Here is a 19,127-nt window from a genome sequence, read left to right on the forward strand (position 1 = left end):
TATATGAGGTAACTTTGGGGGACAATAGATGTCCTCAAAAATTAATATCTGTAAACACATTTTAATTTTTCTCTTTATAAGAATTACTCAAAATATACAAGCCTATATTGTAATACATGTACTAAAATACAGGGATAGAGGTCATTAGAAGTTGACTTCTGTTAATACACATTCTGTAAATTTATATTTTCAATAATCATATCTTCTACTAAGAAAAATAATTAGAAAATTCATAGGTTGGAATTTAGGTTTTAATTTTGTTAAGAATAAGAGTTATTTGTTATTTAATTGTCTATGTCTTGATTACAAAAGATGTAAAAATAGCTAATAAGCCTGAGGTCCTGCTATAAAGCATTGTAAGATTCAAGTGTACATTTTGAAGTTAAAGTGCAAAATAATTTACTGATACACATTAATGACTAATGAAGATATGTAAGCTTCAAGCAAAGACATGATTGAACTTGATAACAGAGTTACAAACATGGCAATAAACGTACTAATGATTTTTACTATGGACTTAGTCTAGGTTAATTATTAAAGATGTATTTGCAAATAAACAAGGGTGCTAGAAGAGGATGGAAAGTGCTGAAGGGGGGGAATCTGTGTTAATAAATATAAGAGAAATTGCGTTTTAGCTACAATTCGGTCAGGCTTTATTTTCCCATTTATAGGTCTATAGAGTATTTAATTATTTGGACCTGAACATTATTACCACAGAGGTGCTGATGAGTCACCATAATCTCATGTAGACCAAAAATAAAACATTTGAAGAGGCATGTGTGGAATATTTAAATATTTTTTAATAGTTCAGCAACGTAATTTATAACTTTTTGTATAGAGTTTGTCAGGTTAGTTTTATAGTATCAATTCTTGTTGCTCCATTTATTAAATAAAGTAAGAGTCTTAAATTCTGCCATCTACTACCAACATTATTGTGGCAACATCACACTTTTTATGAAAACATTCAGAGCTCAATTTATTTTTATATGAAATGAATTTTTTAAAAAGTTAATCTAATAAAGGTGTCATAAATCTTGAAGTTCTACAAGATATGTGTTAATATAGTACATTTTTATGATAATTTTTATTTCTGACACAGACAGGGTCGAAGTTTTATCTAAATCTCAGAGCCCTAGAATATAACACCAAGTTCTGTTTCCTGTGCGTGGACTGACAGACTGGTTTCTAGAACAGGCTCTCACCCTCTTGTTAGCCCTTCAGAATTAAAAACAATTTAGAGAAGAACATTCAATGAATCTGAGAATTCTTTTTTGCCTCACACTCACCATTTACTAAATACCATAAAACACATGCTAAAAACGGTAATATGCATATAAAAAGTCTTCTACTAGGACTCAAAGTGTGTTAAATGTCTGAGAATTCCTAAAAGAGAGTGACCCTATTAAAATATTTTGTGAATATGCCTTTTGCCGTGGCACATACTTAAAAAAAATCATTTGGGAAGTACTTATGCTTCTACAAAATTAGACTTCCTTAATTCTGTCTTTAGTGAAAGAGCACAGCAAATCACAAAATTAATTCTTTCTGGGTTCTTCCCAGGATTTTCCTTGAATTTCATTTCAGTTTGGCTACAGTTAGGGGGAAAAAATATCTCAGGTCAGGTTTTACAGAATCAGGCTTGCTTCTGGAATGCTCTGCCCCAGGTCTCACTGTTCTTGTCACCCCCCCTTAGCCCAAATGTTATCTCCTTAAAGAGGACTTCCCCAGCCACTCAATCAATAGAAAGCCCCCTTCCCACCTCAAAGTGCCATTTTTCCCTAACATTTCTTCCTCTTTTATATTAGCATTTATTATTACCTCTGTCATATTAGCATTTATCACTAAATTTTTTGTTCATGTGTTTACTGCTGTCTTTCCCATGGGAAGGCAAACTCCATGAGAACTGGGACCCTGTCTTGGGGCAGCACCGTATCCCCCGCCGAGAGGAATGTCAGGCGCACAGTAGATATTTCATCAAAGTTTGCTGAGGAAGTACCTAACTATTCAGACAAAATATGAATCTGAACCATGTTTGCTTTACATATACTTATTCTGTACATTCTCAGTCCATTTACTTAACTTCCGTTTCAACCCTTTTTTTTCCCTTCCCCCCTCCCTCTTCCTGTTGTCTTCTTTCAGCTCATATTTTACACAGCAAATGAGTAATGGCTAGACATAGCCCTGGCTGGTCCCATATTATAATGCAAGTAATATAATAATGCTCTTTCATCGTGGAGTTTTCAGTATGATTTGCTCTGCGTCACTGATACTTAGATGTTTGTATCTATACTATGCAAAGCTACATCAACAGATATACTGTACATTTCTGCCTCTCATGCTTTCATTCTATATTCACTTCTAAATCACTGGTGTAAGATATCATTTGTTCTTAAAAGTGGGTCAAAATTTTTAATGATATTTTTCCTTTTTCTTCACAATACCCTTTAAATACCACACTAAGACAACTTCCCAATCCTCTTGCATGGAATGAGAACTCATGGAATTTAACTGTTTAAATTTAAGTGATAAATAAGCTAGAAGATTCTAAAGAGAAGCATCCAATTGGTAATGGATAACTAACTTGTTTTATATATGTCTATATACATATACAAATATGTATATATTTGTTTTAACTCATCCCTAGACATAAGACTAAATTACAATCTGCTTGATTTTTTTCTATTTTGGTTTAGTAAACTTATTTTCTCCATCTGTGAATAAAGCAGAATTAGAATCATTTTATGTCTCTGATTACAGGCTTTTGTGATTTCTGTAGCATTTCAGACTGCTGAAGTACGAAATTAAACGACCCGGTTGGCTCTTGGAGTAACTGGGCTTTATAGCTAAATAACTACAACTGATAAATACAACAATGTCGTATTTGAATTCAATATAGATTTAATCAAACATTATTATAAATAAAATTTAATGTTTTAATTTAAATGTTTACAGTTTCTTATTTCCCACGTGGTTATGTCATTACATGTGTGTGTCTGATAACAAGACCTCCGTTAAGATCTTGGAGGCCAGTGCTCATTCCAAGAAGATGCATTTTCTTTGGAATTGGATTTTTTTTATGACACTTTTAGCTTCAGAGCATAGTCAAAAGTCAACTTTGATGTTTTCAATCCTGATATATTTTCTTTGATTCCTGCCCATCCTAGGTTAACATGTGTTGGAAAGGTTTTATTTTTAATCATTTTTAAATGCTGCAAAATAAAATCATTTTTAAATATTTTAGTTTGTAATTTTATTTCTCTAGGTACAAGAAGGAATGCATCTTTTGATAACTGGTCCCAATGGTTGTGGGAAGAGTTCCCTCTTCAGAATTTTAAGTGGGCTCTGGCCTGTGTATGAAGGAGTCCTCTATAAACCACCGCCTCAACATATGTTCTATATTCCACAAAGGTAGGTAATTTTTTTATATCACAAGAAACAGTTTCCTTTTGCTTTTGAAGTATCTCCATTCCTTAGGCTCTTCAGTTAGTAATCTTTAAGCAGGTTTTCATTAAGAGACGCTAATAAGGAGCTAAAAATTCAGTTATCTTAAAAAGTTTTATTACTGTTTTGATTATAATAGTTCCCAGGACAATACCATTTGTTTTCATTTTTACATGTGTCTAGATATAATTAACGTTCAAAGACTATAGATGTGAGTCTCCAGGAATAGCAGGCTAGTCAAAAGGGTAACTAGATTGTCTTAGATATCAGATCATGTCTTGTCATAGAAAAAATTATACTTGGAGAGTATACGTGTCTCTCCATCAAGCTGCATTCGTTCATTTGTTCTAAAATTGTTCATATATGTTTTAAAAGCCTCTGTAAAGTAGCCTTTATTATAGTTATGCTACATGATTAATTAATGATTGGAAACTACCTTAATTAAAACTATTTTACTCTAAGGATGAATGTAAAGTAAACATAGAAAAGAACAGTTTCTTTTGAAGTCTTCAGCCATCGTGCCTCATAGCACTTTAGAAATGTCTAAACACAGAATTATGCTTGAGAATTTGGAATAGTCACTGTGGATGAGAGAAAATGATATTGGAAGACGCATATGTCATGCTCATCTGACCAGTAATTTCTATCTGTAATCACCCTGGGTCAGGCCGACGTCACAAACTCCTCCTACCGTGTTGGAGAACGATTCTACTGACCCCAGTAGAGCCCAGGCCATACGCATAGACCAGAGCAAATGTAGGAGTTACGTCAAGTACGGTGCAATCACACTTCTCTTTTGCCCCCTTTCCTTTGTCAGAGAGTGCTTGTACCATCGCCCATTGCTCTAGTGTTTAGACCGCATGTTGTACTTAGGTAGAGGAGGTTCTGTGGGGTTCTTTGCTCTAAAATAAGACCTATGTTAGTGATAGGAAGCTATCTGAAGTGCAGAAGGCTGTAGAACTGCCTTAGCAGTAAGAATATACTGGATGCGAGCAGTGTCATGACCACTCATGTTACACGCCGAAGAGAGCACTTCTTGTGATATCAGAGCAGCCATTGTCTCTGTTTTACAGCCCTTTGGGAAACCTTCTGAATCTGAAAACTAAATTATACTGCCAAAGTTTAAGTGTCAGACATTAATGTTTTAAGTGGACTGATTTTAATTTTTATTCAGGTTATAAAACGTAGGTTCATGAGGAAAATATTGTTAAATGATAGAATAACTCAAAGAAAATAAAATTATATACAAAAATTTTATGTTTTTAGCTATTTTATATTTCATATATAATATGAAAGATACAGTTCTTACATATAGCTGTGCCCTGAGAAATATGACATTTCCAAGGGATAGGAAAGTTCATAATCCAGCCAATTCATCCTTCAGAAATGGAGGAAGAATAAAGACTCTCCTTTATTAAGAGTCTGTATCTATCTCCTTTCTTAAACAAAAGCTAAGGGACTTCATCACCACTATACCTGTCTTACAAGAAATGCTAAAAGGAGTTCTTCAAATTGAAATGTGAAAGGGTGCTGATTAGCAACATTACAATGTATGATAATATGCAATACTGGTCCAGGTAAATATATAGTCGAATTCAAAATACTCTAATGCTGTAATGTGGTGTGCTAACCACTTAACTATTAGCACAAAGGTTAGAGAACGAGATTATTAAAAGAAACAATAGCTAGTGTAATTTGTTGATTATACTGCACAATATAAATAGAGGTATAATATTAAAAACATAAAAGGGGAGAGTAAAAGGGTAGATTTTTTTAATACAATCAAAGTTAAGTTGTTATCAGCATAAAATAGACTTAAGTTTTATGTAAGCCTCATGGGAATGACAAAGCAAAAACTTGTCATAGATTCACAACAGATAAAGAAAGTAGAATCAGAACATACCACCATGGAAAACCACCAATTTACAAAGGAATGCTTCCGAAAAGGAAGCGAGGAACAAGAGACAACAGCCAGAAAACAGTAAGATGGCATTAGTAAGTCCTTACCTCTCAATGATTACTCTACATATAAATAGATTGAGTTTTGCAATCAGAAGGCATAGAGTGGCTGGATGGATTTAAAAAAACAAGACCCAAAATGCTGCCTACCGGAGACTCACTTCAGCTTTAAGGATACACATGGACTGAAGGGACAGAAAAACATATTCCATGCTTTGATATCAAAGCTAGATTAGGATGCTACAAGATAAGAAAACTACAGACCAATATGCCTGATGCAAAAATTCTCAACACAATATTAGCAAACTGAATTCAACAACTCATTCAAAGAATCATACCATGAACAAGCAGGATTTATCCCTGGGATGCTAGGATTGTTCAACATATGCAAACCAATAAATGTGATATACCACATTAATAGCATAAAGATAAAATCACATAATCATCTTAATAGACAATGATGAGGCATGTGACGTATTACAACATGCCTTCTTGATAAAAACTCTCGACAAACTGAGTATATAAGGGACATACCTCAACATAATAAGGGCATATATGACAAAACTGTGAACTAATATATAGTGAACTAATATTTGACAAAGGAGCAAAAAACATACAATAGAGAAAGGATAGTCTCTTCCATAAATAGTGTTGAGAAAATGGATAATCACATATAGTGGGATGAAATCGGACCCCTAATGTACAGTGCTTACAAAAATTAACTTGAAATGGGTTAAAGGTTTAAACAAAAGACCTGAAGCCAGAAAACTAGAAGAAAACAGAGAAAAACAGAGAAAAATTTCCTTGACACTGGTCTTGGCAATTATTTTTTTTGAAATGGTGCCAAAAGCAGAAGGAATGAGTGGGACTACGTCAAACAAAAAAAGCTTCTTCACAGCAAAAAATTTATGAAATGAAAAGGCAACCTACAGAATGGGAGAAAACATTTGCCAATCATGTGTTAACAAGAGTTTAGTATCAAAAATATGTAATGAATTCATACAATTCAAGAGCAAAAAGCAATTCTATTGAAAAATGGGCAGAAGAGGAACTGAAAAGATATTTTTCCAAAGAAGACATACAAATGGACATGAAAAGGTTCTCAACATCATTAATCATCAGGGAAATGCAAATCAGAACCACAAGGAAGTGTCACCTCACACCTGTTGGAATGGCTGTCATGAAAAAGACAAGAAATGACAAATGTTGGTGAGGATGTGGAAGAGGGAAATCCTGTGTGCTGTTGGCGGACTGTATACTGGTGCAGCCCCTGTGGAAAACAATACAGAGGTTCCTCAAAAAATTAAACATAGAACTACCATTTGATCCAGCAATCCCACTTCTGGGTATATATCCAGAGGAAATGAAATCAGGATCTTGAAGAGATTTTTGCACCCCCATTTCTATTGCAGTATTGTTTGCAACAGCCGAGATATGGCAGCAAGCTGTGTTCATCAGTAGATGAATGGACAGAGGATATGTGGTGTCTACATACAATGAAATAGTATTCAGCTATGAGAAAGAAGGAAATCCTGTCGTTTACAACAACCTGCACGGAACTTGAGGGCTTTATGCTAACTGAAATAAGTCAGCCAGAGAAAGACAAATACTGTAGGATATCACTTAACTGTGAATATAAAAAGCTGAACTTGTAGAAAAAGAGTAGAATGGCGGATGGAGATGGAGAGTGGGGGAATTCAGAAGATGTTGGTCAAAACGACAAACTTCCATTTGGAAAGTGAATAAGTTCTGGGAATCTGATGCACAGCATTGTGATTATAGTTAACAATAATATACTGTATACTTGGAAGTGGTTAAAAGAATTAAATCTTCAATGTTCTTACCACAAATAAGAAACGGTAATCATGTGAGGTGATGCAAGTGCCAGGTATCAGTGTGGTGATAGTGACTTTGCTGTATGCAAGTATAACACACCAGCTTGTTGTATACCTTAAACTTACACAATGTTTTATGTCAGTTTTATCTCAAACCTGGAAAAAAAAAGAAAAAAATACCACTGCACACTTAAAAATGGTTAAGATGGTAAATTTTGTTATGTGTATTTCACCATAAATATTAAGAATTGGGAGAAAAAACAAAGGGCATCAACCCCAGTCATTGCCCCCAGAGAGACTTGCTATTTTATTTTGCAACAAACATCAATTACTGAGAAACTTTTTCTTAGTTATGAAATTTACTTTCACCTTAGCAAAAGTTCACCTACAACTTAGTTGGAGAAAATGAGAATGAAAAGTCTACTTTTTAAGACTAAAGTATTTTTATTAAGTAGTGTTAAAAGTCATTTTATCTTGATTAGATAGTTTCTAGAAACACAAAAATTTGTGTTTATGTTTAAAATCTTATAGGACCAATATCTTGTTAAAAAGCATAGAATTTTTTTAAATAGTTTAAATATAAACTAAGAGAGTCTAAATGTAGCATTTATTTCTTATATTCTGAAAGCCACTGATTTTTTTTTGAGAAAATTTAGAAATAATCTAAATTTTTATGATTTGTAAAGAAAGCTTATACAACCCATCTTAAAATATTTATCAGTAGGTAATCTTATTTTCTTCTTGGAATGTTCTCATTAATGAATATTATCTAATATTTTATTGCATTAATTTATAACAATAGAATATTGGTTAAGTACTAGTTAAGCAGAAAAAAAAACTATAAAATATAGAATTGAGTCCTGTGTACCTATGGAATAAACTTCATAAGTCACAAATAGACCTTTTAATAGTCCCTATATGCTCATTTTTTGAAATTGAAAAACTTGGTAGAGAATGAATCTCTTTGTGCAATGAACAAATATACATTAATTGTTATTTTCATGGGATAAAAATGAAAGGGTTTGTTGAAGTAGATCTCTGATAATGTCATGTAGTATACAGAAGAAAAAGTGAGCTATTGAAGGAGAAAACATTCTAATTAAGCATATTAGGCCACTTATTTTTTTTAACCAAATCTTCAGAGAATGCTGCTATGGTTGGTTCAGATCACAAGCTGGGAAACCTAAATTCCTAAGAAATTGTGAGATATCCATATTTTCCCAGTTAATATCTTCTAATACTTAAGCAGTGTTAAGAATGAAAACCAAATAAAAGGAAATCTGGGCCTTAGTTCAATGATACACATAAAAATGCTGGATAAATTAGTTTCAAAACAGCTTCCTCTCATCCCATCTTCATTCATGATTGGTTATGATGACTGCTGAGCATTTGATAAATTTTAGCAAAAAATATTTCATCTAAAATGTAATTTAGCTACACTAAATCTAAATTTAACTTTTGTTCAAATGGTACCTGAAGAAAATATTTTGGCTATTTTAGGCTGTTTTAGACTGCATTTCCTGCGCAGTGTGACTACACTGCTGATAATTGAAACTCAGTATTCTCTACTGTACTAGCCATCCTGACCTTCTGGAGAAAGTCTTCCACTTGGATACAAATCCTGAATTTCTTTTGTCAGTTCTTGGTGCGGTTTCTCCGTCTTCTTCCCAACTGCCAAAGGGCTGGGGTCTGTGATCTCCTCTCGGGCCCTCCCGGCTCACGCATTTGCGGCCTGCTGGCCACCTGGGGATTCCGGAGGGCATCTCCATCTTCAGCCATAAAAGCCTCAAAAGCCCAATCCTTTATTTACTTATTTGTTTAGTTCACCTCTAGCAAATATAACTATACGCTAACACTCACCAAAATGAGAAATTAACACATGTGGTGGGGGTTAGGGGAACAGAATGTGAAGGAGAAGGGGGGAGGGAGGGGGAAGGAGGGAGGAGAGAAAGGCAGTAACAGTCGTTGACTGATGGAAGGTCACAAAATCTTGAGCTCGTTTATGCTTTTTTTTTCTTAAATCCTCCAGAGGATCATTTGTATCCATCCTGTATCTCTCCTCAGCAACAGTCTCTAGCCGGGCACCGACCCACCACGCAATGGGGCTCCCAAAGCTCCTGTTCCCACTGCCCTTCCTTGGTGGAAGTATCTTGGGACAGAAACTTTAGTCATGACCTTACTACTCACACCGCTCTGCCCAAACACTTACACCAAGGCCAACAGATCTGAAATCGATTCACACTTCCCACAATTTTGTATGAAAAAGTAATGTACAAATTTCTATCCATCCTTAACTTTGGAGTCTGATAAATGAAAGGTTAAGAAGTGACAAAGCATTGTATTATAAGGAGCAAATTAAATTTGACTAAACATTTTTTAAAAGAACAAGAAAAAAGGGGTGACAAAATGGGGATAGAATGGTTGGGATATTGTACTTCATGTCTTGGGAAAATTGATGTACTTTACTCTGTCAATACTTGTACTTTTTTTTTCTCTTTTAACTAGTGTTTATTACAGCCCTGCTATAAGATGCTATGGAGAGTAGACAGCGTGTAAGACATAGTCACCTTCAATATGGTACTTATGTCAAATTTCGTTATAAACAAAATATGCAACTAATAAAAACTAGGAGAAATACCTCAAAAAAGCAAGACATGCTATAGATGTTCAAAATGAAGAAAAATATGATAGAACTGTGTATCATTTTACCTGGGTTTTGAAAGTTAATTAGGATTTTAAAAGTTGTCATCAACTGCATGTTTCTCCAATGTCTGAGTAGATCAGAAATACCATAGATTCAAGTAAGCAAAAGCTTTTCATTTTTCTTTTGCTTTTGGGCACTTTTAAGCAGGGCTGTCCTATCTACCCTCCCTGTAATACACCAAGCTGAGAAAAGCAAATATTTATTAGACTCATTTCCATTAATATTATGTCATCAGTATATACTGGAAATAATTGCACCCATCCTCTAGGTCTTTAAGTATTGCTAGTTTTCTTTTAGCTCAGATTGTTTGAATTACTTTTTAAAGTTCTCTAGTACTTTGAGGGTTTGCCATCTCCCACGTTTCTATCAAAGGAGTTTGTCTCCTCTTAATGAGTAAATGACATAGCCTTACATATTGCATTTTAGTCTGTTAATGCTTCTTGAAAAACATAAAAGATAACAGCAATTACTTCTACAACATTACTTTTTGTTCTCATGAGAAGATATTCTGAAATTATAAATGACACTTTATTTTCCAGCTCAGGATCTGCTTACTACCTACCTCATTCCCAGGATAGTATATTCAAATACCATGCTTCAATCCCTTACACCAATTGTAAATACTGATTAGTAAATAAAGTAGTTATGAATCACATTTTTAAATTAAATGCAACGTATCACTGAATTAGAGCAAATAATCCTAAAATTTGTCTGGAACCACAGGAAAGCCCTAAATAGCCTTAGAAATCTTGAAAAAGAAGAACAATAAAAAAAAGCATGAAGTTGGGATATGGTGCTCCCTGATTCCAGACTACTCTACCAAGTCATAGTGATCAAAAGACTGTGGTACTGGCGTAAGAACAGACACACAGACCAGTGGAACAGAACAGGGAGCCAGGAAGGAAGTTCATACCTATATGGTCCATTGATATATACAAACGAGGCAAAAATTCACAATAGAGAAAGACAGTCTCTTCAATAAAGGGTGTTGGGAAAACTGGACAGCTATATGCAAAAGAGTGAAACTGATCACTCTTTTACACTATACCTAAAAATCAACTCAAAATATATTGAAGACCTAAATATAAGACCTGAAACCATAAAATTCCTGGAAGAAAACATAGGCAATAAACTCTTGAACACTAGCATTAGTAATTTTTTTTCTGGTTATGTCTGTCCAAGCAAGGGGAAAAAAGCAAAAATAAACAGTGGGACTACATCAAACTAAAAAGCTTCTGCACAGCAAAGGAGACCATCAATAAAACAAAAAAGCAACTTACTGTGTGGGAGAAGGTATTCGCAAATGATATATCTGATAAGGAACTAATATCGAAATCATATAAAGAACTCATACAACTCAAACCAAAAAGACAAATAACCCAGTTAAAAAATGGGCAGAGGACCTGAACGGACGTTTTCCAAAGAAGAAATACAGATGGCCAGCAGGCACATGAAAAGATGCTCCACATCACTAATCATCAGGGAAGTGCAAGTAATGTGATACTCATATTCCAATATCTTTTCCATGACAAGTAGATCTGATTCTGGATTTATTTAGAGAAAGCAAATTCAAACGTGTTCCTTTTCAATAGCTACTAACTATAGGAAATCCATTCCTTTTGTTACTTGTAATAGGTTATGTTGTGTGATCTCTTTTCTTATGGGCCAGCGCAAGTAAGCTGATAACACTTTGACATGGTAATTGATCTACCTGAAGTATTTAGAAGATAGTCTGAATAGGTTTATACATCTAGAAAGGAAAGTTTAATAAAGGGTACTTCACATCCTCATCAATAATGTACAATTTGGTAAGACTAGAGACACTTGAGCTAGCTTAACATGTTAAATTTTAGGCCTTTGCACTAGAAAAGGATCACGTATGAACTAATTATAAACATTGGACAGAGGATCCTCTGTTTCCCTGTGTTTTCAAATAGATTCGACATCATCCCAAGTTTTCTTGATATAGCCTTTCCAGAGAATTTGGTAGTAACTGACTTCATAATAACATTTTTACATAATTAAATTAATAAAATCTATTAGTGTCTCCTTAGTTGCACTATTCATCATTAAACACGTGTAGAATGTTTTTACCATTTCTCATGATCATAATAAGTGGGAAAAAAGGAACTTTAATGAAATATTGAATCCTTACTGAATATATAATTGTATGAAATATGTTATATACTTTCATCAACATTTTCTTCACATAAATTTTCAAATAGCAATTTTCATATTGTGTTGTATCGTTTTGAGTAAAAATAGCTCAAATAAAAAAATTATGTGGACACATTTCCAGTTCTTCATTTAACAGCATAAAATGTTAATGGTTTGTCATTTGATTTAAATCTCATCCTGACTGAGTTAAAAAAAACTTAATATCTGAAACACCTGCTTTCTTTGTTGTTTTGTTTTGGCTTTTTAAATTTCAAGAGTGCCTATTCAAAACATTATTTGACTGACAAAGTCAATAAGAAATTAAGCATTGCAAAAAATAAAATTATTTTATTTTGCCTTAAAATTAAGAGCCCTTATGACATGAATTTCCATATCTGTTCATCAAAGAGAATTGACAGATTTCAGAAGATGCAAAGAAATCATAAATAATATTAAATTCGCCTTTTAAAGAAGTTACAGTTTTGCTCCTTCAAATTCCTCTTACAAAGAAAGCATTTGGCAGCCTTATGCATGTGGATGCCTTTGAGGCCCCATAAGTTGCTTCAGTGAACTGAGTGGTGTTCCAGTTCTAGGTAAATTTGAGATACTTACTTGAGGGTTTAAGAGAATATAATCCCTCAAATCTGTATAATTAGTTACTTCTTATTTATTAATCATGTGGAGAATAATACAAATTTACTATGAAATATAAAATCACAAGTTTCTTAAGTGGCCATATAGAAATTCTTCTGCACCTGCTCTTTTTAAAGATACCGCCTTTTCACATAGGTAGAGAACTTAAGCCTAAGTAGAAATGAACTTCTTTGTTTTCATAATAGTTTACTGAACACCTGCTTTGTGCCTGTACTAAGTACTTTGACTGCATTGCTTGATTTAAGCTTTATAAAAACTCACTTCTAGTCCTCATAACAAATGCGATAAAATAAGTTATTTTACAAATGAGATAACTCTAGCTCAAAATTTGGTCATTACTAGTAAATTATGAGATTGGGATTCCAGAACCATCTCTCCAAAGCCCATTATAATAACCACGATTCTGTACCATCTTCCCTGAAATGTAGATATAAAATATAACTTCAGTTACTGCCAGTAATCAAGTCTTATGGTAGAATCCTGTAGAAACACTTGTGAATGAATGTTTCTATGTATTTTTAATAATTTTAGTCTCAGTTATGTATTACATCATGGCTGTTCTGTGGATCGAATTAGATCTAGAGTTTATGCTAAGGTGGTAGGATATCTGTGCTTCTGATTATGTTCAATTGGAGCTGGCATTGCTTTGGAAGTTAGCAGAAGTACTGTCTCCTAAGGTCTCTGTGTAGTTCTTCTTCTAAGTGGTCTGAGTACTAACTGGAAAACTGCTCAAGGGCCCTGGTGGCCAATTGCCATTTAATGTTACTGTTATTATCACAATGTAAGACACTAACATATTTTATGAATGCTTAAAATGATGTAAATGAACAAATATGTATCCTAACTCTCTTTTTTAAAAAACTACAGTTAGACTGGAAAGACAAAGATAAAGAAGGCAAGAGGGGAAGTCATGGGGATATAGTAAAAGAAATGTGACCAGAAATGGTGTAGCCATTTTGGAAAACAGTTACTCAGTTCCTCAAAAAGTTAGAGAGTTACTATATGACCCAGCAATTCCACTCCTAGGTATAAGGCGGCTATGCATAATAACCAACTGAAATATCCGTCAGCTTATGAATGCATTAACGAAATGTAGCATATCCACACAATGGAATATTATTAGTCACAAAAAGGAATGAAATACTGTTACTTGCTACAACATGTAGCATGAACCTGAAAATTATGCTAATGGAAAAAAGGCCTCACAAAAGAACCTTATATTGTGATTCCATATATATGAAATGTTCAGAATAAGCAAATCCACAACGATGGAAAGCAGATTAGTGGTTGCCAGGCACTGGAAGGAGAATGGGGAGTGTCCACTGTTGGGTAAAGAGTTTCTTTTTTGGGGTGAAGTAAGTGTTCTAGAATTACATAGTGGTGATGGTAACATGAACTCATGAATATAGTAAAAAGCACTGAATTGCATGCTTTAAAAGGGTGAATTTTATGATATCTGTGAATTATATCTCAATCTAAAAAATATGACCAGAGATTTCTTCTACTTGTAAGATCCCATTGAAAAAATTTATTGTATGAGTGTGTATGTATACACATATATATATATGAAATATAAATATCTTGATTTCCAACTATTAATTAAATATGTTATAAAATAACCTTGGGCTATCTATCCTTAAACTAAACCATTTGCCTATTATGGGAAAATAGGTAGACAATTGACCTACAGAACACATTTTGAACTTAAAACCTCCAACTGTGCTCTCTGTGTACACACACACACACAGATCTTGCTCTCTTTCTTAAAGTAAGCTGCAGTTATCATAAATCTCTACCCCTAACTACTTTAGGGTATATTTTCAAAGAGCAAGGATATTCTCTAACATAAGCATAATGCAATGATCAAGTTCATGAAAATTAATATTGATACAATATTATTATCCAAATATACTTTTGTTGGTTCTCAAACTGACCCCCATACACAGGGAGCGGGCAGGGGAGACAGAAGAAAGAGGCAGGCCACTCCAGAGTGGCAGGTGACAGATTTAATGAGCAAGGGAACTTACACACAAAGCTTGTCTTGGGCGGCCACCAAACGAGTAGATCTCAGCACCTTCTCACCGGAATGTTAGAAGTTTATACAGAGGCCTTAACAAGGTTCAGTCACATACACCGTCGGGCTGATCTCAACACCACATTGCTTTCTCAAGGCTGCTTCCTTGAAAACATTTCAGCTGTGGGGCCCACAGGCATGACCATCCACCCAGTGGCAGGGAGGGCGGAGGAGCCCCTGACTGCCCAGGTCCAGCTTGAGGGTCAGCCAGTGGTCATGTCCTCTCACGATCGTCCTCCAACTACTTTGCCTATTTGAATTTTGCCAGTTGTCGTAATGCTGTTCTTCAGAGTAACTTGTTTTTCTTGATCCACCATAATACATTGCATTTTAGTTGCCATGTTTCTCCAGTTTAATCTGAAGGAGTTCCTTATCCTTTCTTTGTTTTTAATGACACTGGTATTTGTGAAGAGTGCAGGACTGTGTTACTGTTGTTGTTTTTAAGAAAGTCCATTAATTTGGGTTTGTCTGATAGTTTCCTCATGATGTGATTCAGGTCAAGCATTTTTTGCAAGAATACTACCTGTATTCATTTCCAAGATCTGTTAGAACCAAAACTTGGTGGTTTAAAACAACAGAAACTAATTTTCTCATTTCTAGAGGCCAGGAGTCCAGAATCAAGGCCACCTCCTTCTGGAAGCTCTAGGGGAGAATCTCTTCCTGCGTCTAACAGCTTCTGGTGGTGCCAAATGTCCCTTTGCCTGTGACGGCACAACTCCTATCTCAGCCTTTGTCTGTCTTCACATGGCTCCCCCTGTCTTTCTCCTCCTCTTCCAAGGGCACTTATTGGGGTTAGGGCCCATCTGGTTACTCCAGAATGATCTCATTTGAGGTCCTCATGTTAATTACATCTGAAAAGACCCTTTTTTCCAAGAAGGTCATATTCCTAGATACGAGGGATTGGGACTTGAACATATCTTTTTGGGTCCACAATTCAACCCACTATACGACCTAAGGGATGTTATGTCCTTCTTGTATGAAGATGCATCAAATGCAGACAGAGCTAGGGAACTGATATTTTGTTTAAAAAACAAAACAAAACATGAGCTCTTACTGGTACTCTAATTCAAATTAAATATTACATGTTTTTCTTGCCTTCCCACATTCCATATTTGTATCTTCCTTCTCCCACAGTGAAAACCCTAGCTCCTAAGATTATTCAAATGTTTACTTTATAAAGGGCCAGTCCTACAACATGCCTAAAGTAGTTCCAGAATTTCTACACCTATATCATTACCAACAAGAAACTTGGCAAATAAGTTACAAGATCTCTTTGTCCTCCTTCTTTTGGTGAAATTATGTAGCCAAGTTCAAAAGGTACTTGGATCAGTCCCTCCTCCCACTTCTGTGTGGCTATGATATACATTTGATATGCTATTCAGCTCATTTGTTTCTGCTTGTATTCGGTTTTAGGGTTTCTTCTCTCCTCCTTATTTAATTGTATTTATTTATTGAAAAGTAACACTTTAACATGATTCCAAAAATAAAAACTACATAGAAAGAGTACTTACGAAGGTCACCCCCTCCTCTATCCATTCCGCCTGGGTCCTCTCATTCCCCTGCAAACCAGCTTCCTTAGTTTCTGGTTTGCTGTATTTCTAAGTATAAGCAAACCTTCCTTGTGCTTCCTTCTGTAAGTAGATAAACGTATATTTTCCTATTTTGCTTTCATATTACATAAAGGTGGCATACCATATGTGTTTCTCAAATGGGGATGGTTTTCTCCCCAGGGGACAATGTCTGAGGATCTTTTCTTTAAGCATCGTACAATGCAAGGTAGCTTTTGAAAATAAACAATTATCTAGTTCAACATACCCATAATGCTCCTGTTATACATCGACTTTTGTACTTTGTTTTTCAACTTAATAGCATATTATGGAAATCATCCTATATCGATTCATAGAGATCGCCCACATTCTGTGTTACAGTTGTACAGTCCAGGAACTATAGTTGATTCAATCAGTCTCTTTTGTGTGGGCATTTGGGTTGTTTTCAATATTTTGCAATTACAAATAATGCTGCAATGGATAACCTTACATACTGTGTTGGTAGTGTGGTATTTTTAGAAGGGTACCTTCAGAGTAAATTCCTACAAGTGGGTCAAAGGCCAGATGATATATTGGTTTGCCAAATCCCTCCAAAGGTTTTTTAGGATTTTGTTTTGTTTTGTTTTGTTTTTTTCATTTTTGCCATTGTATGAGAGTACCTGTTTCTCCATAAGCTTGCTAGCTGAGTGAGTTGTCAATCTTTTGAACTTTTGCCATTCTGATTAATAAGGAACTCAGTGTAGTTTTAATTTGCATTTCTCTTATTATGAATGGCATCAAAATTTTTTTTGTTCATATTGTATGTCAAAATCTCAAGTTTTGTAATATTTAATCCAAATAATTTTAGATGAAATACAAAAATATCTATAAAGTACAAGGGAGCAATATATTTAAAGTCTGCTTTGGAGTTTTCAGATCACCAGGATGTCACTGAGTGAACTAAAATGACTTCACTCTTGCATGCTTTGTGTCCTCCAGGCCGTACATGTCTCTTGGAAGTCTCCGGGATCAAGTCATTTATCCCGATTCAGTGGGTGACATGCATGATAAGGGCTACACAGACCACGATCTGGAATGTATTCTGCACAATGTCCACCTCTATCACATAGTTCAGAGAGAAGGAGGTAAAGTCTGTGCTTCTTTTTTTAAAATGCATTGAACTTTGTTCTTAAAAAATAAACCTGGGTAAAGAGTGTGTGGTTTAATTCGAATATATGCTGTTGCTGGAGAAGAAGCACACAAGTATTGACCGAGTTTACAGCTTTTCTTGCTTGGCCATTACTGACATCCCCTTTCTGACTTGTGATACATTTCATGCAACACTCTAGGCTTTTTATTAAGTCTGCTGTTAGCACTGGAGGACCCTTTTTTTTTTCTTTTTGGAATACACAAGTGTCACGGAGGCCATTGTCAACCTAGATGCATGTAAAGTCCATGATGGAAATATTTTTTTGTCAAGTCTCACTTACATTAGAATTAATGATTTGAGAAATAGATGTCCCGGAACTTCTTTCCTGTTTTCAGGCCCAATCTTACCAATACATTTTTTCCTCTCTCTCAAGCACCACATAGAGAATTAGATAAAATTTAGCAACTTTTGTACTGTTGTTTCTTAGCATAAGACATTCTTGAAGGAATAACAGTTATACAATGAGCTTATAAAGGAATTCCTGGACACTAATAAATGGAAAGTCATCCCGTGCTCTTGGGTAGGAAGAATTAAAATTATCAAAATGGCCATCCTGCCTAACATAATCTACAGATTCAATGCAATCCCTATCAAAATACCAACAGCATTCTTCAACAAACTGGAACAAATAGTTGTAAAATTCATATGGAACCAGAAAAGACCCCGAATAGCCAAACCAATCCTGAGAAGGAAGAATAAAGCAGGGGGGATGCTCCCCAACTTCAAGCTCTACTGCAAAGCCACCGTAATCAAGACAATTCAGTACTGGCACAAGAGCAGACCCATAGACCAGTGGAACAGAATAGAGAGTCCAGATATTAACCCAAGCATATATGGTCAATTAATATAGGATAAAGGAGCCATGGACATACAATGGGGAAATGACAGCCTCTTCAACAACTGGTGTTGGCAAAACTGGACAACTACATGTAAGACAATGAAACTGGATCACTGACTAACCCCATACACAAAAGTAAACTCCAAATGGATCAAAGACCTGAATGTGAGTCATGAAAACATAAAACTCTTAGAATAATACACAGGCAAAACTCTGTTGAATGTAAATATGAGCAACTTTTTCATGAACGTATCTCCCCAGGCAAGGGAAACGAAAGCAAAAATGAACAAGTGGGACTATATCAAACTAAAAAGCTTCTGTACAGCAAAGGACACCATCAGAGGAACAAAAAGGCATCCTACGGTATGGGAGAATATATTCATAAATGACATATCTAATAATGGGTAGACATCCAAAATATATAAAGAGCTCACACACTTCAACAAAAAGCAAATAATCCAATTAAAAAATGGGCAGAGGATCTGAACAGACACTTCTCCAAAGAAGAAATTCAGATGGCCAACAGGCATATGAAAAGATGCTCCGCATCGCTAATCATCAGAGAAATGCAAATTAAAACCATAATGAGATATCACCTCATGCCAGTTAGGATGGCCACCCTCCAAAAGACAAACAACAACAAATGTTGGTGAGGATGTGGAGAAAGGGGAACCTTCCTACACTGCTGGTGGGAATGTAAATTAGTTCAACCTTTGTGGAAAGCAGTAT

At 35.0% G+C, this 19,127-nt stretch overlaps 1 protein-coding gene across 3 annotated transcripts in view; it reads left to right on the forward strand.

Moving 5' to 3' along the window:
- ABCD2 (ATP binding cassette subfamily D member 2) overlaps window positions 1-19,127 on the forward strand; it is a 56,436-nt gene that overhangs the window by 19,367 nt on the left and 17,942 nt on the right. For all 3 annotated transcript variants that reach the window (XM_073222632.1, XM_037009943.2, XM_037009947.2), the window contains 2 exons: window positions 3,263-3,408; window positions 17,350-17,495. In XM_073222632.1, coding sequence (XP_073078733.1) covers window positions 3,263-3,408; window positions 17,350-17,495 — 292 coding nt within the window. The remainder of the gene's footprint in view (window positions 1-3,262; window positions 3,409-17,349; window positions 17,496-19,127) is intronic.

Source organism: Manis javanica, chromosome 15 (assembly GCF_040802235.1).
Source record: "Manis javanica isolate MJ-LG chromosome 15, MJ_LKY, whole genome shotgun sequence".
Classification (NCBI taxonomy): domain Eukaryota; kingdom Metazoa; phylum Chordata; class Mammalia; order Pholidota; family Manidae; genus Manis; species Manis javanica.